The following is a 23,027-nucleotide window of genomic DNA, read 5'->3' as shown; positions in this document are numbered from 1 at the left end:
ATCAGTCCTCTGTAGCCCTGACAGTAGAGCTACCTCCAGGAAAACAGCCTCATTGTAGGCACAGGGATGTCAACAGAAACAGTGGACACACTAAGACCAGGACTAAGTGGCCATTCTACCACCCCATGCCTGGGCGCCGGGAAGGAACTTGAAGGGCCCTTTATCATCCCCATAGTCACAGACCAAGCCCTGATTATATTCACAACCAAGCTTTATTATCTTATTGGAGGTAAACAGGCACATCGAGGGTTAGGGCATGGAAGGGAGGGAGCACGGGTAGCTCCTGAGCTGCAGATGCACCTGAAAGAGTTGCTGGTGAGGGGAGTTTGGGTCAGAGGAACCGACCAGCATGATAGGAACAATGCTCATGGTCCAGGGGGAGTCGTGGGAGGACGTCACTGCTCCTGGGTGCCCCAGGAGATGTAGTCTGGCCGCGTGGCCGCGTGGTACTCGTCAATGAGCTCCTGCACAACCTCCCTGGACCTGTCCAGTTCATCAAAGTTCTCCTTGAAGATGTCCTCCTTGCGGAATTGCTCCAGGAAGGCCTCCCGCTTCCGCAGCTTGTCGTACTGCTGGCAAGAACTTTCAAAGAGCTGAAAGAGAAATGTCCGTGGTGGGAGCCAGTGCAGGATAGGGGGCGTTGGAACAGACCTGGGGAGAATGACGAAGGGGCAAGTGGAACAGAGTGGCCAGAGAAGACCAGGAGACTAGTCTCACCGAGGAGATGCTGGTGTGGTTGGCCATCATGAGCCCGCTGACCCGGTGGGCAGAGGGCAGGTAGGGAGACTTCCTGGACAGGGCCACCTGGATGCTGGCCGGGCCCCAGGGGATGAAGTTGGCCAACTTCCGTTCCCGGATCCTCTGCAGGCTCTTGTGGACCTGGAAGTGGGGGCAGCGCACAGGGGTGGTGGTGGTCGCCTCTCCTCTACCCCTGCAGGTCCCAGGGGTGGAATGAAGGGGCCTCACCTACCTGAGTGGGGTCCACCTCGCCCTGGATGATGTTGAGGATGGCGATGTAGCAGTGGTTGGTCTGGCGATCCCGGCCGGTGGACACCATCACGTTCTTGGGCTGCAGCAGCCGCCTCATGACATCCAGGACCGTGGTCTTCCTCACACTGGCCACCTGAGGGGAGAGTGGGCCACGGGGACCAGGCCAGCACTCAGGGCACAGCCCACACATGCATGGACAGAGACAACAGGCCACAGGTGGCCCCCACCAGACTGGGGGCAGTACGGTCTCTTTGGGCCGTGTCTTCAGATTCAGGTCTACACTGAGCCTCTGCTGTGGGGTTGGGACTCTGAGCTGGGCTCAGCTCAGCAACCTCATGCCCCTGTGTGGGAGCATCAGTGGGTCCCCTAGTACAGCCCAGGCCCTGCAGGGGAGCCAAAGGCAGGGGGAGAGGACAGCCAGTCAGCAAGGAAGTGGTCCAGTCAGTGCTGGTCCCTGAGCACAGAGCCTGCTGGGCCAGCAGGGAGAAGAGAAAGGCCAGGTGGGGCCTCCTGGGCCAGGGGCAGTTGGGCCTGGGACACTGAGGCCCCTCTTACCGACTGGTCTGTGGTGAGGGGGGTGTAACCAGTCATGAGGAAGTGGAGCCGTGGTGTGGGAATGAGGGAGGCGATGAGGCCGATGAGGTCATTGTTCATGTAGCCCGGGTAGCGCAGGGTGGTGGTGCTGGCAGACATGATGGTGGACACCTGGGGACAGGGACAGCATGCTGTGGGTGGGCCTGGTCAGGGGGTGTTCCCTTCCGCAGGCAGCAGCCCAGGAGTGGGGGCCCACCAGCTGGTTGATCTGGGAGAAGGACGGGTTCTGGATGTGCAGGCGGTCCGTGGCGATCCGGTTCAGGGCTGTGTTGTCCAGCACCACCTGGGGGGACAGAAGAGGGTCACGGCACCTTTTTGAGGAGAAAGGGGGCAGAGAAAGAAGTCATTAGCTTAGCCCCCTTCTAAACTCCAAAACCAGGAATTCAGTGTGTTAATTTAAAAGAGAAGGACTGTGTCTGGGGCATCGTGAGACAGGTTTCTACCATCCAGCGCAGTAAATAAATGTTTGACTATCCCCATGAGCCAGGCATGGTGTGTGGCTGCTCTGGAGATAACAAGGAAAGTAACCAGGCTGGTCTTCCCCCTCACCAGGTCACCAGACTAGCGGCGGGAGCTTGACATTAAATGTAAAACAACAGAAAAGGATAGTTACAGCCTGAAATACGCACAAAGGCATTTGACTTTGACTTGAGTGGTCAGCAAGGTTTCTGCTAAGAAAGTGACCCTGGGGCTGAAAATTTAAGCATGAGCAGGCATGAAGAGGCTAAATGGAGACACACAGGGGACTGTGGGCAACTTGGCATCAGGTACTTATTTCATAATTTGGGGCACCAGGAATGGCTTTGTGGGTCCTCTTGTTTTCTCGGCTGGGGCTCAGGAAGGGCAGGTGTATGTGTCCGTCTGGTTTGGAGAGGGGGACTCAAGTCCCCCACTTCCTCCTCTGTGCTCACCACACAGTCTGCGTTCTGGGTCAGCCGCTTGAGCGTGAGCAGGGAGTTGTAGGGCTGGACCACCACGTCGCTCATCTCGTCCTGGTTGGGAAACACTGAGTACGTCTGCACCAGCTTCTTGGGGTACCTGGCAGTGAGGAAGAGGGAGGAGGGAAGGTCGCACAGTGAACTGAAGGACTCTCATCACTGTTCATCTCTGTCTTCTCCAGGGATAACAGGGGCCATTCCTTTCCAAGGGCCACCAAACTCATATCACAAAAGGGTTTGTATAAGAGGGCAGAAGTGAGTCTTCCCAGCACAGGAGCCAAAAAGCAGAAGCCAAAAGCATCAAACCCTGTAGGTCCCCTCCTCTCCCTAGGTAAACCCCCAGGAATGACTGCTTCCAAGATGCTGCCTAGGTCGCCAGGCCCTGTTCCTTCCTATGGCTCAAAGGGCTAGTAGCAGGCCTTCCAGTCCAAGAGAAAAAAGTGACAAAAAAAAAAAAAAAAAAAAAAAAAGACAGACAGACAAGACATTACCCAGGAAGCTAGGGCTAACACCCTCTCCCCAAACACAGGCTTACCTGTCATTCAGTCGCTCGAGGAGGTAGGAGCCCAGGCCAGAACCCGTACCCCCGGCGATGGAGTGACACAGCACGAAGCCCTGCACCGGGAGGGATGGAGAGACAGTCCCCAGGGACCTGGGGAGAGGCTCCAGGCTCGTCTCGTTCCCCACTCCCAACACACACGTCTCAGGCCTTCCTCTGTGTCCACCCAGGCTGAGGCTCCCCGGGAAGAGTGACTCATATCTGAGAAGCGGATGCCATCCAGGCTAGGGTCTCCTTGAAGACAAGGACTGGACCTTATTCGCCTCGATATCTCACATCTGAGGCTCAATAAATAAGGCCTGACTTGAAGTGCCCTCCTCGTCCGTCCCCCCCGCCCCGTTCAAGGCTACCTGCTGACCTTTCCCCAGCACTTGGCAGCTTCCTTGTTTTTTCCTTCCCTTCAGTGGGGCGGAACCTCACCTCTAGGCTGTCACTGCCATCTGCTTCTCGGTCTATGATGTCAAAAATATCTTCGTGGATTTTCTCACCCTGCACAGAGTCACCGGGAGGGAGGATCAGGACGAAGGTTCTGGAGAGCATGTCCTTTCAGCACCAGTAACTCTACCCGGGGACACTGCTGCCATCCTCAAGGAGAGCCACGGCTGCGGCCCTCAACCCAGAAAAGCTGCTTTGCACATGATTTGCACAGTTTGCATAAACCTCTCCCTGGCTGTCCCTCTTGTTAGGGTATCTATCCCTTTGTCTGCTATTATTGTTAATCAGGTCTAGTTAGATTCCCAGGCTGCTTGAGCCTGCCTTACCTAGGGGAGAGGACATCAAGGGTCTCTGAGATGGCCACCTGAATACCTGGGAGAATCCACTGGCCCAGTTGTTGCCAGCTCCTCCTCCGTGCTCTGACAGGTAGATGTTCTCTGGGTTGTAGAGCTTGGCATAGGGCGAGTTGAGGATGGAGTGGATCACCCGGGGCTCCAGGTCCAACAGCACAGCCCTGGGGATGTAGTGCTCATCGTCGGCCTGTCAGCGGGAGTCCAGGAGGGCGCCCACTCAGCTATGGCTGAGTCTGCCATCCTCCTGACTCTGGCTGCTGCTTGCCCTCCCTCCTCCAGCCAGCCGCCCGGGTCCCTCTGCCCAGTCAGGGTTCCCAGTACCGGGAGTTTGCCCTTCCCTTCAGGCCTCCTGGCCAAGTCGCTGGGAGCACCTGGTAGAAAAAGACGTCCTTGCGGTCAGTGCCCTCGGTGGCGAATTCCTCCACGATGCCCTCGGGGCTGATACCATGCTCGGCGCACAGCTGTTTCCAGAACTCGAACCCAACTAGGGGATGGGGAGAGATGCCTGGTTCTGCTAGAGTCATAAGGCCCCAGAAGCCCAGGGTTAGATTCACAGGCTGTCACACTCAGAGGCTGGATCCAAGACGCCTGGTCTGGGAGCCGTGACAGCCTTGGGCTGGAGGCGCAGCTCTGGGTTTGGGGCTGGTTCATCATGCGCAGTAAGGCAGGGGTCATGGGAGGAAAAGGGGAACTGGAGGATGCCAAGCGCTTGGGTGGGACCCGAAAGAGCAGAACCGGAGGAGACTGGAGGGCCCCCGGCGCACGCTCGCTCACTCTGGTTGCCGCACTGGCCCAGCTGCAAGGTGATGATCTCCCGGGGCATCGCTCTTCAGAAGCGGGCGTTCCAGCCCGGCCCGGCGGGAGTCAGGGACACAGACGAAAGCCTAGCAGCCGGACGCGCAGGACGTGGAAAGCGCGCTCTCTCTTCGTCTTTTGACGTGGGCGCTCGGTCTGCGCGTGTGCAGTGCGGGTCTCCCCGCGGCCGGCGGGCCAGGATGCCCAGGTTGGGCATCATTTTCACCAAAACACTTGCAGCTGGAATTCAGCACAGGCGCAGAGTGAGGCCACGCCCTCTCCGTAAACCACCTAGCTCCGCGCCTGCGCGACGAGACTGGCTGGGGCGGCAGGGTTGCGACCCCAGTGTTGGGGAGGTGAGGGGAGGGGCGGGGACAGCGGCTCAGTGGTGTGGAGTCCGCCGCGCGGTGTAGGCAGGTGAGTGACTGCTCGATGGAGGGGCTGCAGTCAAAACAGTTTTTTTCTTTTTAATTTTTAAATTAAGTATCTCTAACAGAAAATTGACTATTTGAATCACTTTGAAATGTATCATTCTATGGCAGAAAGTACATTCACGTTGTTCTGAAGGCCTCAGGACCATTCATGCCCAGAACTTTGTTGTCTTTCCAAACTGAAACTCTGTTCCCACAAACAGTAACTCCCCATCGCCATTCTACTCTGTCTCTGTGATTTTGAGTGTCCCAGGTACTCGCACAGGTGGGATCACACAGTCTTTGCCCTCTTGTGTCTGGCCTAATTCTCTTACCATAATGTCTTCAGGCCTACTCCATGTTGTAGCTAGTGTCAAATTTTCACTCTTTTTTAAGGATGTATAACATTCCATCGTGTGTGTATTTTATATATATATATATACATATATATTTATATATATGTATATATAAAATATTTTTATATATTTATATTTATATATATTTTATATATTTATATTTATATATTTATATAAAATATATTTATATATTTATATATATTTATATGTTATTTATATATATTTGTATATATATTTATATTTTATATATATATAAAAATGGAGGCCTGCAGAACAATGTGAACAAATATATATATATTTTTTCTCACATTTTGTGTTTATGCATTCATCTGTCAACAAACCCTGGGGATGCTTCCACGTATTAGCTATTGGGAATAATTCTGCTTTGAACATGGGTGTACAAATATCTGAGTCTCTGCTTTCAGTTCTTCTGGGTCTACACTCAGAATTAAAATTGCTGAGTCATGAGGCAATTTCATGTTTAATTTTTTGAGGAATTGCTGTACCCTTCTCCACACTGCTGCACCATTTTACGTTGCCACCAGCAATGCATTAGGGCCCCAGTTTCTCCACATCCTTGCCAACGGCTTCTCTCTCTTTCTTTTTTTCTTTCTTTCTTAATAATAGCCATCCTAATGAGTGTAAAGTAGTATCTCATTTTGGTTTCTATTTTAACTTAAATTAGAGTTTGAAACATACAAGCATGACTTTGTTCTTTTACTATATATATATTTTTTAAGATTTTTTTATTTGTTTATTTTAGAGGGGAAGGGAAGGAGAGAGGGAGAGAAACATCAGTGTATGGTTGCCTTCGTGCGTCCCCTGCTGGGAACTGGCCTGCAGGGAACCGGCCTGCAACCCAGGCATGTGCCCTGACTGGGAACCGAACCGCGATTGTCTGGTTCACAGGCCCGAGCTCAATCCACTGAGATACACCAGCCAGGGCTCTTTTACTATATATTTTTGTTTTGAAATTATATATTAATGGTATGAGACTGTAATATTCTTTTGTAACCTGCATTTTCCACCCAGCAGTAGATTTTTGTAACTTAGCAATGTTGATATCTGTAGACTTGTTTCATTCTTTTTAACTGCTTTATAGTATTTCGTCAGATAGATAAAACCAATTCATTCTGTTTCCACACAGGGGCGATTTTATTTCCACTTATTCCCTGCTACCTCGAAGGAGTATAGGATTTGTTTGCTTGTGAACAGGAAGGAAGATATTTCTTCCTGGTTTTCATTTTCCTCCACCCGCATCCACCCTCTGGTTGTTGGATCTGAATTTTTGTCAATACCACGGCTGCTCAATGAGGTCTTTTGGCTGCAATTTGAAGTTACAGTCACAAGTGAAGTCGATTCTATTTTCTTTAGAACAGAATATTCTAGTGAATATTTTTGTTAGTGACCTTCAGAATTGCCTGTTCACGTCCTTTGCCCATTTTTCTATTTACGCAGACAAAGCGATCCATCTTTTCCTTCTGGTTTGCCCCTGTTAAAGAAGCCTTCCCCTCTCCCCGCATCATAAAGCTGGGTTTTCTGTGCCTTCTCCAAAAGCCCCATCTTGGTTTCCCTCGGTCCCTGTAGGTCTTTAGTTCATTTGAACTTATTTGGAGGCCTTCTGGAAGACAGGGATCTCCTTTGTCTTCTGCATATGGACAGCCAATTGTCACCTAACCGATTATTGAAGCGTCGGTCTCCTCCGCCTCCGCAACACTCCAAGCCCGCGCCCAGATCGCGGGCCGCCTCTGGCCTCTCTTCTGCTCGGCTGGGCGGTGCGTCCCAGTCTGGCTGGCTTTCTCCTGGGGCTGCTGCAGAGGCGCTAAACCACCGCCGCCAAGACTCACGCTCAGACAATGTTTTTTTGCTTTCTTTTCTCTCTTTTTAAGAGAACTCGGCCGCCTTCTAGCGCCGACCGCTAGGAATCCCCTGGGCTTCTTTAGAAGAGTCTGGCTTGCCCCACGCCCACCCCCTCCCCGGCCTCAGCTCAGTTTCCCTCCCTTCGCCCTACACAGGCTGCCCGCTTGTTTCCTCCAGCCAGGCTGAGAGACGATCCCGAGCAGCCGCCTGCAGGACGGGCTGCTTCGCCCTTTCAGGGAGGGTTTGGCTGCACCCTTTGAAGTTTGAAGGTGGGGTGCACGCTCCACCGTTAGCCTCGCGCCTCCCCTCTCGGCCAGAGTCGCTCCTCCAGGGCCAGCTGCCCTCAGAGGCTGTGCCAGGCCCCTCTCTGAGTGTGCCCGGGTGAAGAGGAAGGCTTCAGAGATGAGAGTCAACCTGCCAGGCCTCCCTCCTGGTGAGTGTGGGTCAGCTGTTTGCTTCCTGGAAGATAAGCTGGAAGCAGTTTGTGACCACTTGTGAAACACAAGAGTTTAATTTCAACCTTTTCTTAGGATGAATAACAGTGCATTGCTTTTCCTCCTGTTTTCGCAGATGTGGGGAACGTCCTTCAAACCCCGTTTTATAGGCGAACAGGTCAGAACGTGTGAATTTCTCTGAGTTGGAGAAGTCGCAGAGTCAGTTTCCTCTAAGAAGCCACCTCTGACCAGCGAAAGGCTCCTCCTAGTCTGTAGACGCGGACTGGAAACGGGTGCTTGTGTACATCAGGAGAGCGGAATGTGAATGCTCCTGGGTGGTAGCAGGTGTGCTTGTGCTTTCCATTTCTGCTGAGAAATGACCAGTTCGTGTCTGTTAAGGGCAGGGGACCAGCACTCAGCACTGTGCCAGAGTCATGGACAGCACTCCGTACACATGAACTGTAGCCACGGTTATCACCAGATGCAGTAGGAACTGAAAGGTAGTTTGGCTGCTGTTACAGATGAAGGCTCTTGTGCAGGGTTAAAAGCAAAATGAGTGGTTGCTTTAAATAGATTTTTAAATATTAAAACCTACTTATTTGTCATGGTCCTATAGATTTGGTTTTCTATCTGACTTTATGGAGGTTGAGCAAAAGGCCCAGGTTCATGATCTTTCTAATGGGTTTCAGATCCAGAGTCTCAAGGTCATTACCCATGATTACTGGGCATTGAGTTTAATTTGCTTGGCTCCATATTCTATGATAATGTACTGGGACGAGGCATTCTTTTGTCCGGGGCCTTGGTCTGGGTCTAATATAAGTGTAGCATTTGTAAACTAACAAGCTGGGTGAATGTCTTAAGCCTTTATTTGACATTCCAGGTGGAAAAGACATTATTTGGGCTGCACCTTCATTTCTGTCTTTTCCTGGACACCTGACCTGCCATTTTTCAGGAGCTCAGGTATGTTGGGGAGGGAATGAGGCAGAGGTGTGAGGTGGGGAAAGGAAGGTGTGTCTCAGGGACTGGGAGGAAGAAAGCTAGAGCAGCTTTAGATCTTGAGACTGGGATCCTATGGCTCCAGGGAGTTTAACTTTCAAAAGGAAGCGCAGGGAAGATTTAATGAAGGTGAAGGTGAAGAGCTGAAGCTCTTACTTTAACTCTTAAGTTACCTTTACTTGAAGGTAGGTGTATGCTAAGTTCGCACTTTGGTTATGAAATAGAACACAATGGGGTATTTTGTTCTGTGTTCTTTTCTTTAAAAAAAATTATTTGTTTATTTTTAGAAAGAGGAGAGAGAGAAAGGGAAAGAAACATCACTGTGTAGTTACCTCTTGCACGCCCCTAACTGGGCATCTGGCCTGCAACCCGGGCGTGCGTCCTGACTGGAAATTGAACCTGCGACCTTTAGGTTCAATTGGCACTCAATCCACTGAGCCACACCAGCCAGGGCTGTGTTGTTTTCTCAAGGAAAAGGAAATAAGCCTAAGAGTAATTCTGTTTGTGGTCATTTGCTCATTCATTCATTTGTTCTGCACCTTTTTACTATGCAGAGTACAATAATAGGCGCTGTGGAAGTAGAGGTAACGGACCCAAGTGCCCATGGCCTTGTGGAGAAGACACACAGCAAGGTTAGCACACAGTGCAGAGTGGAGAGCCTAACTTGACGGAGCAGGGAGAGGCCAGAGAATTGGGAAGACTTTTTGGAGAAGGTGGTTGCCTGGCCTAGACTTGAGTGTCCCAGTACGAAATGACCAGGTGGGAAAAATGGACAAGTGTACAAAGCAATATGAAGGAAAACCAACACCCAGAAAAAGATGTATAAATGCCACCCAAGTGGCATTTAAAGCCATGGCCATGAATAAGGTCATCGAGGGAGAATGAATGCTGTGGGGTGGCCCTGTATTGGAAGAGGATTGGAATAGAACCTAACAGAATACAATGCTTAAGAGGTAGAAAGGAAGACTGTATTGCAAAGAAAAATATAGGCGTGAGCAGGGGAAAAAAACCAGAAGAAACACTAATGCATACCAGTGAGGGTCATTGCTGACCCTCTTCTTTTCTGGCAGAGCCCGGGTTTTGTTCTGCATCCCACCCTTCTTCCAGCAGAAAACCCTAGTTCATCCAAGCTGATTACGGTTATCACAGTTTCCTAGCCAGGAGCTCATTTAAGAGGGGACATACGATGCAATTCAGGTCAATGAAATGCGAGGAAAGTTTCCTGGGGGCTTCTGGAGAAGGTCTCCTCACTGGTTAAAATAGACACACAGGAAGAGACACCCTCTTCTTGTTGCATGTTGTCACTTGTGGATATGGCACCTCGAACTGCTACCACCACTGTCCTTTAACTGCAGAGAGCGTCTTGGGGAGGAAGCCTCCTGCTATGGGTGGTAGAGCAGAAAGACAGGGGACACCTGGGTCCCTGATGACATTGCTGAGACATCAGATGAACCAGCCCTGGAGCTTCCCCATGTCTAGACCTCTTCAGCTGTGGGATATATTTTTTCTCTTATGGTTTAAGCCAGTGGTTTTCAACTGGTGGGCCACAGTACACAGTGCGCCACAAGACTTTATAAAACATGTAATACCCGAGGTTTTAGTCAGGGGCACTGACCTATTTTCCTTTCGATTGTCAAATAAAAACATGACAAAGCTTTGCACAGTGGCAGCATCAAGGCCAACGAGGTTTATCTGAGGAGCGACAATTGCTAATTGAAAGGAAAAAAAAATGACAACAGAAAACACCAGGGCGGCGGGGGCGTGGGCTGGGTGGGTCCCGATGGGTTTCCGAGGGGCCCTTCCAGGATCTCTCTTAATAAATAAAAAAAAAAAAAACACCACAATAGCCATTCAGTATGAATGAATCAAATTTATACCTGTTTTTTTGTCAGATTGGCAATAATATAGTATACTTTTTGGTGTGCTGCAGAATTTTAGTAATGAGTTAGATGTGCCGTGAGGTGAAAAGGGTTGAAAATCGCTGGTTTAAGCTGTTCTGTTTGGACTTGCAGCTGAGAGCGCGGCCATAGAGAAGCAGACTGCAGAAGCCCAGGAAGGAGAAAGCGGCAAACAGCCAGTGGGGCGGCATCTGAGGCTGCGGGGAGATGGTGGATAAGGAGACGCCAGAGGAACCTTTGGGTCCGGGGGAGCGTGGTGACTTTGGTGAGGACGGTGATCCTGGGCCATGGGAGGAAAACCCAGATTCCAAAAGGTTACTTACCCTTACACATAGTTGGCGCTAACGAAATCATATTTTGTCATTTGAGAAATTATAAAATTGAAACATGAGTGGAAAATAACAAGGTGAGCAGGGACTATATAGACTTTAAAACAAGGATTTTAGCCCTGGCTGGTGTAGCTCAGTGGATTGAGCGTGGGCCTGCGAACCAGATGATCGAGGTTCAATTCCCAGTCAGGGCACATGCCTGGGTTGCAGGCCAGTTCCCTGCAGGTCAGTTCCCAGCAGGGGAGGCACAAAAGGCAACCATACACTGATGTTTCTCTCCCTCTTTCCTTCCCTTCCCCTCTAAAGATAAATAAATAAACTCTTTAAAAAGAAAAAGAAGATACATATTTTAAAAAAAACAAGGATTTTAATCTGGGGCCCACGGATCGCCTCCAGTGTATCTATGGCTACAGTTTGGGGATCTGTGAATTCTAATTTTTTGGTCACCTCTAACAGAAATTTAGCCTTTCCTTCAATTAGGTCTAGAGGCATCACACCTCGGTAGCATTAGCAGTACCTGCGACTATGCCACCTATAAAAGTCACACCTGCTTTAATATCACATCACAGTTTGATGAATATGTTACAAAATATTGTTTATAGTCACCACTACTTGAAAACAAAGGGTATCTTTGCCTTGGCCCGGTAGCTCAGTTGGTTAGAGCATCATCCTGATACCCTAAGGTTACAGGTTCGATCCCTGGTCAGGGCACATACAGGACTCAACCAGTGAACGCCTAAATGAGTAGAACAGAGAACTGTTGTTTCTCTCTCGCTCCTCAATCTCTCTCTCTCCCCCTCCCTCCCTCCATCTAAGATCAATAAATAAGAATTAAATAAATAAAAGTCAACAAATAGAACTTCAGAAAAAAGAATATATGAGCTATCCACTTCAAGATTTTTTAAATTGTAGTGCATTAATAAAGGACACACAAAAATAAAAGAAGCATGTGCATTACTATGTCACAACTTTAAAAAAATCGATTGTAGCAACTGTATGTCAATATCATTGATTTCCATGGTAATTCTATGTGTATGGTTGTATGCGTTCACAGACATTACCTGCCAGACTGCCAAAGACATTCCTGATGTGAAAAAAAGGTTAAGAACTCCAGCTCTGGGGCAGGGAGAGCAGGGGAGGCGTGTCCACCGGAAATGGGCCTGTCGCGTGTGAGGAACTCACTCTTTAGCACACAGGGCAGGCGTCCCTGTTGAAATGCTGAAGGGATGGAGAGGGGATTGTGAGAGCCAAGGTCCCTGAGGATGCTGGAGCTATTCGGATGCAGGGCTCAGGTGGAGAGATTAATACAGGAAGGAAACTTTTCCCACAATAAAAGAGAGGAAAGGATGAGTGTAGATAAAAATAAGTGTTTTAGTGGGGTGGGAGTGCCGGCAGGAAGTTGAGGGGGTTCTGCCTGATGGCTTCTATTTTCACCGTGAAGTAGGAGTGAAGTTGTCTGCTGCGGGTGAGAATGAGGGGAGGCAGGCGATAAAGGCAGGGAACAAAAGAGAGGGTTGACACAGACAAGTAGAAGGACTACCAGTCCAGTGGGGCAGGGAGGTGGGGCAGTTAGAGACCACCAGTTGTCATGGCAACAGTGGGGGGTATATGGGTAGGAGTTGGGGCAGAAAGTCAGCTAGAGGCAGGGCTGGAATTTTACCAGGAGGTTAGGGTGAGGAGCGGAATGAAGGAAGGCTGGATCAAAGTGTCCAGGCTGCGTGGAGAAGGATGTGAAGCCGGGAAGGGCTGATAGCTTGGGAGAGTGAAGCCAACTGTGGGAAGAATGAGACAACGGGAATGAGAAAGTGGTGGTACGGGAGTGAAGCAGTCAAGTTCAAGGGTGAGGAGTAGTTGGTGGGATGGCAGGTGCTGAGGGCTGTCCACACAGTGTGGGTGGGTGACAAACAGGAAGGTAGGAAAGGGCATTGGAGGTGAGGAGGTCAAGGAACAGCCAGTCCGGCCAGGACCATCCTTGTGGATGTCAGCATTTCTAGGATGAAGGTAAAGCTTAGAGTGGAGAGAAGGCCTGAAGAATGTGGAAGGGTGGAAGCAGGCAGATTTTTGGAACAAGTGGTGGAGTGTGGTGGTGTTGGGTAACATATGCCTCGAAGGAGGAAGGTTATTGCAATGAGGTCAAATAGTAGTGGTTTAAAAGTAGCAATAAGGAGATAAAAGAATGCCTACCCCTCCATGCTCCTTGCTGTGTAGCCAGGACTTCAAAAAACAGACAAAAAAAAAAAAAAAACAACCTACCCTTCGGTAAAGAGGCCGGAGAGAATAAGACAGTTGTGGACCAGATACAAGCTAGTACAGCGGTTTCCAACCTCAGAAGACAGTTTCCCTCCATGTCCCACCCCAACCAAGGGGCTTCTATACACCAGCAAAGGCCTGTTTGGTTTTATCACAGTGGTAGGGGAGGAGGTACTGGCATTTGGTGCCTAAAGAACAGAGATGCTCAGCATCTTGCAGGGTCCCTTAGTGATGAATTGTCCTGTCCCCAAATGCCAGTAGCACATCTCATGCACTTTGTAGATGAGGAGATGAGGGTTCAGAGAGCCGATATGTGTAATGTTTTGGAACTTCTGTAGTCTTTAAAAAAAAAAAAAGATTTCATTTCTCTTTAGAGAGAGGGGAAAGGGGGAGAAAGAGATAGAGAGAAACATCAATGTGAGAGAGAAACAGCCATTGGTTGCCTCTGGCAGGCCCAACCAGGGACTCAGCTTGTAAACCCAGGCATGTGCCCTGACTGGGAACCAAACTATTGGCAGAGCGGCCACAGCCTGCTAGAGCTGGACGGGACATGGAGATCATTAGTAATCAGGCCTTCCCAACCTTTCCCCTCGCTGTTCTCAGAGATGTGCAGCACCCCGAGGAAAAGGAAGGGAAGAGGCAGTTTGCTGGGGGCGGGGAGGTATCTGCCTGGGTGCCCTAGGGACAGAGCAGCACCCATTTTAAGCGCCCTAGTCTTTTTCAGCTTTTCATTTTACGAATGAGGGAATGGAGGCTTGTTTCTTTTTCCTTTTTGAAAACGTTTTTATTGTATTTTTTTCATTACTATTTCGTTTTCTATACGCCCCTCACCACAAGGCTTGTTTCTTTTTCAGAAAAAGTATTTGCATTATGTATGCATAATAGTATTAGTCTTCATGGTCTGTATTTTTCTTTCTTTTGAAAGTTGTGCCTCACCTTCCTTTTTACAGTAAATATGATTTCTTTTTTTTTTTAAGATTTTATTTATTTATTTATTTATCTTTAGAGGGGAAGGGGAGAGGGAGAGAAACATCAATGTATGGCTGCCTTTGATGCATCTCCTGCTGGGAACTGGCCTGCAACCCAGGCATGGGCCCTGACTAGGAATCGAACCTCGATCCTTTGATTCGCAGGCCCGAGCTCTATCCACTGAGCTACACCAGCCAGGGCAAGATTTCTGTTAGACTCACGATGTATTTGTGTTGGTGCCTTCGTCACAGCTCCTTTCCACGGTCCTGTTGTCCCGGCTGTTCGTGCTTCTGTGTCTTCACAGGTGGTTTTCCTGATGCGATTCAAAAACATTTCCAATGTGACAAGAGATTGTGTTTTCTGCTACCGTGTTACTATATTGTTATATTTAATAAGTAGAGCTCTTTAAGCATCTGGGGTTAAATTATTATTGCTTTATGTCTTTTTAAATAAGTTTACTTTTTACTGTATTTTTTTCATTACCATTTCCCCCTTATACTCTCTTCCACCTTCACTCTCCCCTCCCCCTACTGTAATTTTATATTTATATATGTGTGTATGTGTGTGTGTGTGTGTATATATATATATATATATATATATATATATATATATAAATTTTGGTCTATTTTGACTATTGATGTCAGTACCTCTCTCCAACTATGTCCGGTTAGTGGATTTGGCTAATTAAAACTACTTAAAAGCCCTGGCCAGTGTGGCTAGGTTGGTTGGAGTGTCATTCCATACACTGAACGGTCACTGTTCGATTCCCGGTCAGGGCTCATGCCTAGGCTGCAGGTTCAATCCCCATTCTGGGTGTGTGCGGAAGGCAACTAATCAATTTCTCTCTCTCTCTCTCTCTCTCTCTCTCTCTCTCTTTCTTGAATGACAATAAAATAAACCTTAAAAAAACTATTTAGGAGATGACTAGAAAAGAACTTTTGACCTGGTTTTATTTTCCCGCTCTCCATCACTTGGTGAAATGCACACCAAGCTCCGAGAACAGTTCTTTAGCTGTCTCGCCAGAAACAGGAAGGTCTGCCCCTGACCGATGTGGCTCGGCGGGCTGGGTGTGGTCCGCAGAGTGAGAGGTCCCGGGTTTGGCAGTCGGGGTCGCGCCCTGGTTTTAGGTTCGGTCCCAGGGTGCTGCGTGTGTGAGAGGCAGCCAGTCGCCATTTCTCTCTCACGTCTCCCAGTCACATCTCAGACGGATGTTTCTCTCCTCTTTCTACATCCCTTCCCCTCTAAAAATGAACGAAACCTTGAAAAAAATCAGAAGACCCAGCCCTATATTCACCTTTTAACATTTTTTTAAATTTTATTTATTTATCTTTAGAGGGGAAGAAAAGGAGAGAGGGAGAGAAATATCAGTGTATGGTTGCCTCTTGTGCATCCCTTGCTGGGAACTGGCCTGCAACCCAGGCATGTGCCCGGACTGGGAATCAAACCGTGATCTTCTGGTTTGCAGGCCTGCACTCAATCCACTGAGCTACACCAGCCAGGGCTCACCTTTTAGCATTTTTTATTAGTGATTTTTTTAGTTTGTTTTGGAGCTCTTGCTTTCTTAGTCCTAGCCTGCCTGCCCCTCTGGCTCCTTATCTCTTCAGACTATGACTTTGGCTGTTGACCCTGGGCCTCTGCAAGTCTGTGACGGTTCTGAGATTTCCCCAGTGAAAATTGAGAGTGATAGAAGCGAGTCAGCAAGTGTGCTTTCTGGATGGACCAAGACCAAACAGGTTGAAACAGTGCTCCTTCTGTTGAATCAGCCAGTGATCACATAAGCCAGGAACCCGGGAAACAAGCAGTGCCCAGCGCCCTGGGCTGCGGCGCAGGAGTGCCGCTTGGCTTCGGGTGCTCTTTGTTAATCACGCTCCGGAGCAGGCATTCTCAAACCGGTCCGCGTGTGGGGATCAAAGCCAGCTTAGCCTTATCTTCCCTAATCTGAGTTGACAGCTGTGTGACACGGTCCCTCCCCCTTGGCATGTCTTAGAAGTGTTTGAGAGTGCAAAAAAATATATATTTTGTACTCTGGAGCCCTTGCTTTGTCAGTGTAGATTTGGGTTTTGAAAGGAAAAAGTAAAGTTGTCTTTATTACAGGAAACCTGAGACATGACTGTACAAAGAAAACCCTAAGGGAGTATAAAAAGAGGCCACTAGAACTAATAAGTGAGTTTAGCAAGGATACAGGATACAAGACCCATATACACATATCGCTTATATTTTCAATTAAAAATTTGTATTCTTCATTTTAAAAAATCGTGGTAAAATGTACATAACAAAGGTTACCATTTTAACCATTTTAAGTGTATCGTTCAGGGCCACTGAGTACACCGTGACACTGTTGTGTCGCCATCAAGGTATCTTCTTAACGTGCAGAATTTTTGATTGCTACGCATGTAGCTAGCTACACACACATATACACGGGAATATATAGTGAAGAAATGGGGAAGTCTTGTATATGACCTGCATTTCTTTTTTAAAAAATATTTTATTTATTTACTTTTAAAGAGAAGGTTAGGGAGGGAGAAGGAGAGGGAGAGCAACATCGGTGTGGGAGAGAGACATGGATTGGGTGCCTCTCGCACATGCCCATGTGGGGACCTGGCCCGCCACCCAGGCCTGTGCCCTGACTGGGAATCAAACTGACGCCCTTTCTGTTTGCAGGCTGCTGCTCAACCCACTGAGCCACACTAGCCAGGGCTATATTACCTGCTTTTCTACTTCAAGACAGAAAAATGTTTAAGCGCTGAGTTATACGTATAACTGACTTACCAGCCAGTCTGTGACTGCGTCAGATTTCTCACACTTCCTTGGGAAGAGAGGAAAAAAACTAATAAATCTGTTAATGGTAGATGACAGTTTATACCATGTGAAATAACCTCAACCAGGTTACTATTAGTTTAAACACTACAACATCAAAACATATTTGTGGTAGTGAATATAGGAAATACAGGTAAGCAGGAAGGACTGATACTGCCCTTTTAGGAATTCGTAACGATCCCTTTCAGTACTGGAGGATTTAAACAGTATTAGCTGGTGTGCAATGTAATTGTAAGCCACAGTCAGCACGCTTCAGTGTCAATAGCAACTCGGGGTTAATACTGAGTTCCTGGCAATAAAAACATCAATCGGCTTTCCTTCTGGTTTTGTACGAAAGGAAACCTTGTGATCCAGTCATGTTATATGTGTCTGGGTTTCTTTTTTTTCCCTCCCGAATGATGTTCGTCAGCTGGTTCAGTGGGCGCACGTGTGTAGGGCACAAGGGTACGTAGTGTGTTTTGGGAACTTTGAGTCGGAAGAGACTTCATTTTACCAAGTGTCATTTCCATGCCTCGGCGATCGCCAGAATGGGATAACACAAAAGTCTGACGATAAGAGTCTGGCTTCTGTTGAATTTGAACGAGAGGTGTCCGTGCCAAATGGGGAACTGCCAATGGCACGCGCCTTATCGGCCCCGGTAGAGGGCTGACATCGCACACTATTCCTTGGAATGCAGCATCCAAAGGGCTTCCGTGCCCTGTTGGAAGGCACCACCCTCTGAGAACAACAGGCCCTTTGATCTAGGAGCCCAACGCCACAGACCCCGAGGCCCTAGTCAGTCACGGGTGCCCCCTCCTAGTTTTCCTCTCGCAGTCATGTGACAGGTTATTTAGATTAAGCCAGGAGATATCTTGCTCATCTTTGTTGTCTTCAGCATTTATCACATTGCTTGGATCTTATTAGCTTCTCAATAAATATTTGTTGAGTGAATGAATGGTGAAACCAAGGCCTGGGGACAGGAAGTGACCCGCCTCAGATCACAAATCCGGTTAGGAACTGATAGGTTACTTTTTGATAACATTTTAATGACATTGCATTGCTTGAAAGCACATGTTGAGAGGCCAGAATCTGGCTGGGTCTTGGAGCAACACTCTGGCAACACGGTACTCGCAGACTGGAAATTCATGTGGTGGTCCACAGCATCAAGAGTTGACTCAGTCCTGGCTGGTTCGGCTCTGTTGGTTGGTCGTCATCCCGCAAAGCAAAAGGTCACCAGTTTGATTCCTGGTCAGGGCACGTGCCTAGGTTGCAGGTTTGGTCCTGGTTGAGAGGCAACCGATTAATATTTTTCTCTCTCTTTCTCCCTCCCTTATTCTCTCTCTAGAAATGGATAAAGTGGGGTTTTCTTTTAACCTCTTACAAAGCAAGAAAAAAGAAGAGTTGACTCCGAGGTCCATCTCAAGAGCTTTTTTTGGTACCTTAAAGTTTTGCTTTTTTTGCTAATGCTCTGCCAGTCTGAATGGCGGGGACGTGTTTGTGGGGCGGAGAAAGCTGCCTTCGCTGCAAAAAGCTAGAAGGGAAAAAGTTCCTAATCTGTGGAGTGTCAGTGAGACCTCTCCCCACCCTGGGGTCCACAGACCCTCGATTATGTTCACGATCAGTCTTTGTTGGAAATTGCAATCATTTTTGGCATAGGCTAGGGAAGGTTTGGTGGCATCCCTGTGTGTGTGAGAGAGAGAGAGATGAACACTTAGCCTCGTGCCAAGACCAAGGTTGTTTTGTTGTTGTTGTTTGGAGGCAGAGAGGGTTGGAGGAGGATACTGACAGGAGAACGCCAGCTCAGGGATAGCTGTGGCTTTTGAGGAATGTAATCTGGCGGTGAGGTGGCAGTCGTCCCTGAGCTCAGCAGAGCTGACCTGACCATGTGCGCCAGGGAGGTGTGGCCCAACAGACCTGGTGGAAGTCCTTTTCATCCACCGTTTCGAGGTGCCAAGGTGAGCACCAGACTCACCTGACTTGCCTCCATGGCCGTACGGGAAGGTGTGTAAGGTCTGGGCTAGACCTGTGTGTAGGGCTGTACTGGTGTGGGCAAGGGGCGGGGCCTGCGTCCTGCCTCCCTGGGTCATTAGGAGCCTGCTGCCTCAACCGGGTGGACCGGTGCGGACAGCACCTGGCTGGACCTCAGGAATGAGGTCGACCAGCTTTTCCCCCCAAATCCTCTGCAGGCTTTTATGGACATGGAGAACAAGTAGGGAAGAATGAAGTTTAAGCTCTCACTCTTCTGACTGCCTGTTTTGTTTTTTTTTGAGGTGCCATCATTTCTTTATTTTTTAATTTCTCAATTTCAGTTGACATTCAGTGTGCCCCATGTGTTTTGTGTGTGAGTGTGCGTGTATGTGTATTAGAGAGAGGGGAAGGGGGAAAGAGAAGGCTGGCACGCACTTACAGGGGCCTTATCCATTGGCGAGGGGATCCATGAGTGGCGTGTGCCAGGGCGGTAATGACCTGTTTGGCGGCTCAGGGCGTGCAGATCAGCAGCTGCCGTATCACCTGACAGCAGCAGTTACCTGAAGGCACGTACACACGTATATGGGTCAGAGGCTCTGGTCAGGAACTTGCTGAATGAGCAGGGGTCAGTGGCAGTGCCTACAGAGAAGTAAATACTGTGCGTTCCAAGGGACAGAGCTGGTTGGGATGGAAGTCACTGTGGGGAGGTCCCTGCACACAGAAGAACACCATAGTGTTCTCAGGACTGATATGTTTACAAGCCAAGAATTTCCAGGGGTCACGTTAGACTTCACTTAAGGTTGTTTCCTGGCTGTGGGTGGGGGACCCTCTTCGACTGTATTGCCTATCACTGTGTCCTAGAAGCAGAAATAGTGGTCTGGCCTTCCTGAGCCTCTTGACCTAAACCCTGTATTATATGCTTCTCTGTTTCATTCTTTTCTTGAATTTCAGGATATATATATTTTTTTCTCTCTCTCTCCCCCATCCCTTCCTTTTTGAAAATTTTATTTATTTATTTTTAGAGAGGGGGAGGGGAAGGAGATAGGGAGAGACACATCAATTGGTTGCCTCTCACTCACCCCAACTGGGGGCCTGGCCTGCAACTCAGGCATGTGCCCCAGCTGAGAACCGAACCATGGACCTTTGAGTTTGCAGGCCAGCATTTAATCCCCTGAGCCACGCCAGCCAGGGCAAGGTATTTTTTCCTACTATCCCTGTGACCAGTGCTCTCTGTGATTCATTTCTAGCCTGGGGGGCCAGGCTGATAGAATACTCAGGATAGTACCATTACCAGAACTGGAATCTAAGTGGGCAAGAGAGGAGTTCTGGGTAGCAGTTCTCTCGAGATTTAGGAAGCCTCAGCAAGGGTGGGACGTGGAGTGGGAGCTCTTGGAGACGACTATGGACCAGGGGAAGGAAGAGAAATCATTTTCAAGACTTGGGCACGAGGTGGGACTGATCCTGAGGCTCTCTCTCACCTCCTCCTTCTCGCTGTCTCTTGACCGAGGCTGTGCTCCTTGAGTGACGCAAGATACTGGAAGTCGTTGCACAGGAGCTCATCTAGTTGGCAAGCATTTCACCCTGTGGGAGCCCTTCCAGCTGAGTCAGTTCTGACCACACCCTTTTCCCAACTTACTTGACAGGTTCGACCTTGAAACTGCTCTACCTCCCACTGGTATCCCATTTTAGTGCAGTCGTCCACAGATCCAGTTCATGATTCATGACTATTATTTCATCTTGTAGAAAGTAAGATACTTAGAGTCCCTATTTCATTTCCATTCAGGCGCTACATGGCACTTTGTATAAGGTATCCATTGAGGACATGTCCAAAGGATCAAATGTCGGAAATTCAGCTACATCAAGCCATTTGGGTTCCTGATACCATGCATCAAAGGAATTGAAAAAATTCATTTCTCAAGTTAAGTCGCAGCAAGTACAACCCTTCCTCCCTGCCCCCCTCCTTTCCTCTTTGAAAACGGTCTAAGATTCAAGTCCCAGTATCCTGATCTGTAGGCCACGGGTGAACGTACAGATTTTGCCTGGGGCACTCTATTATCTGATGGTGTGGCAAATCTTCTAATGTCTGGTTAAAGGAAAGGCAGGGAGCAGCAGGAGTGGCTTCGATAGCCTTCTTCCGTCTGTCCAACCCACGTTTGTCCAACAGCTGCCTTGTGCTGGGTCCTGTGCCTGGATGTCAGGCAAGCAGACACAAAAGACACTGTCGTAGGCACAGAGGGGCCTAGACCAGCGAGGACAACAGGGACATGAGTCACCAACTGAAACACAATAGGGTCATCGCCAGGAGAGCAGTGACAGGGTGCAGGTGACCCTGAGGAAGCTCCTGGCTTCTTTTAAGTGGAAAAGCGGTAGTTCCTCATTTTTCTGCTATTTTTACCTTTGTTACATTTTCATCAGAAAAAAAATCCCATGTAGATATAAGCATCACAGCAGATGCCTGAGGAACTATCGTTCTCATGATCGGCTGAAACATTCGATCCCCCAGATTCCCAGTGGATCTTAAGTCTTATTTGTTTGAGTGTTGTCTGCTCTCGGAGGGCATTGCATTAGCCAGCCCTGGGGGGAACACATGTCAAAAACCCGCTGTATAACAAGTATTGATCATGCTTTATAGTGAAGGAAACGTACCTATTACAAAATTTAAGAACATCTATTTTCATATTTCCCGTATTTGAAGAAATTAGTTCTGAGGCACAAGTTGGTTGAATGTATAACTTTTAGGGATTAGACTTTGCAGATACTTGTTTTTAAAGAAATCTTTTTTAAAATAAAGAGCTAAATCATGTTTGGGGATTGTTCAGAAAAGAAAAATTCTTATCTATATATTCTCTACATATGAAAATAGATTTATGAAGTTTAGGCCATGATGTGAAAATGAATGTAACCTCTATTCATTTTGAAGAAATGTATAACATACATCCTAATATTTACAACAGCATGCTCCAACAATTTTCAAGTTGGAAAAAGATCCGTTAGATTTTAATTTACTAACTTGACCAGCAGCTCAAAATAACTTCCATTCCATGTGTACAATGTTGTAAATTTCTACATAATACAGATTATGTAATTGTATTCTTTAGTTGGTTTGGGGAAATTGGCCTTTTCTGTTACTTTGGATGAATCGTGGTTAGATGCAGATTGGAGATGGCCTTACTTACCCGTACCATTGGATCAAAAGCATTATTTTATTTTATTGATATTTAAATTCATATACAGGGGCAAGCCGTGAAGGCCCCTAGAGAATCCTGAGTCCCACTATTCATGCCCAGTGAAGTTCCTCCCTTGCAGACTCCAGGCTTGGCCGTGAGGCTGGCCTTGGCCAGTGTGCACGACACAGCACAGGAGGGTCGGTGCTTGCGCACTGGGGCTCAGCCTCTCGCAACCCCCTCCTGGACACCTGTGTAAGGAAGTGGGCCTAGTCTCCTGGAGGCGGGGAGGTCACCAGGAGGACTGATGCTCCCAGCCCAACACCAGTGGCCAGATGTGGTGACAAAGCAAACTTGGACCGCCCAGCTGTGGGCCGCAGGGGACGGCAGAAGCGCTGCCCCCGTAACTCACGATCGCGAGAGAAACATCAGTGTGCCTCTGTGTTTTCCGGTGAGTTTTTGTGCAGCACCACGTGACTGAAATGATGTCCTTTTACCTGGGATGTTCTGCTTTGTAAGTTGCTCTGAGGGAGATGGAAAATATTTTACACATGGAATGGAAGTTATTTTGAGCTGCTGGTCAAGTTAGTAAGTTAAAATCTAACGGATCTTTTTCCAACTTGAAAATTGTTGGAGCATGCTATTGTAAATATTAGGATGTATGTTATACATTTCTTCAAGATATTTTTCTCGTGAAAGTAATATATTCTCACTGGAGAAAAATGTAAAAACCTGAACATTTTAAAAATAAAAAAATTAGGTATTATCCTGCGATCCAGACATCTATTGATAATCATTTTCGTGTGTTTTTCTCTTTTTTAAAAAATTGTTTTTCCCGGACTTGTGGCTCAGTGGATTGGGCATCATCCCGCAAACTGAAAAGTCACCAGTTCGATTCCTGGTCAGGGCACATGCCTGGGTTGTGGGCCAGGT

General features: G+C 48.2%; 1 protein-coding gene and 1 long non-coding RNA gene across 3 annotated transcripts; one reads left to right on the top strand and one right to left on the bottom strand.

Annotated features, from left to right (window-relative positions):
* Positions 1–193: 193 nt before the first annotated feature.
* Positions 194–4,928, bottom strand: LOC119052032 (tubulin gamma-2 chain). Its single transcript, XM_037149025.2, has 11 exons — positions 4,644–4,928; positions 4,241–4,353; positions 3,889–4,056; positions 3,502–3,570; positions 3,058–3,137; positions 2,496–2,622; positions 1,781–1,867; positions 1,546–1,695; positions 971–1,123; positions 718–879; positions 194–593 (listed from the first exon to the last, which is right to left on the bottom strand). Exons 1-11 carry the CDS (start codon positions 4,690–4,692, stop codon positions 396–398), a joined length of 1,356 nt encoding a protein of 451 aa, XP_037004920.2. The 5' UTR covers positions 4,693–4,928; the 3' UTR covers positions 194–395.
* Positions 4,929–5,024: 96 nt separating this feature from the next.
* LOC119052041 (uncharacterized) lies at positions 5,025–11,309 on the top strand. 2 transcript variants are annotated; one of them, XR_008390735.1, is made up of 5 exons: positions 5,025–5,081; positions 6,578–7,723; positions 7,861–8,069; positions 8,605–8,684; positions 10,733–11,309. It is a non-coding gene; the product is annotated as an uncharacterized LOC119052041 (long non-coding RNA). The 2 variants fall into 2 exon arrangements; XR_008390736.1 differs by lacking the exon at positions 6,578–7,723 and having other exon boundaries at positions 5,030–5,081.
* The last annotated feature ends 11,718 nt before the right edge of the window (positions 11,310–23,027 follow it).

This window comes from Artibeus jamaicensis, unplaced genomic scaffold, assembly GCF_021234435.1.
Source record: "Artibeus jamaicensis isolate MK-2021 breed Jamaican fruit bat unplaced genomic scaffold, CSHL_Jam_final contig_2259, whole genome shotgun sequence".
Lineage (NCBI taxonomy): Eukaryota > Metazoa > Chordata > Mammalia > Chiroptera > Phyllostomidae > Artibeus > Artibeus jamaicensis.
This window is presented reverse-complemented; position numbering and strand designations above follow the sequence as displayed.

Excerpts from the sequence above, each read along its gene's own strand:
- LOC119052032 (XM_037149025.2), bottom strand. The coding sequence starts at position 4,692 with ATGCCCCGGGAGATCATCACCTTGCAGCTGGGCCAGTGCGGCAACCAG. Across the intron at positions 1,696-1,780 it reads TCTCCCAGATCAACCAGCTG|GTGTCCACCATCATGTCTGC; the intron begins GTGGGCCCCCAC and ends CCCTGTCCCCAG. Across the intron at positions 880-970 it reads GCGAGGTGGACCCCACTCAG|GTCCACAAGAGCCTGCAGAG; the intron begins GTAGGTGAGGCC and ends CCCCACTTCCAG.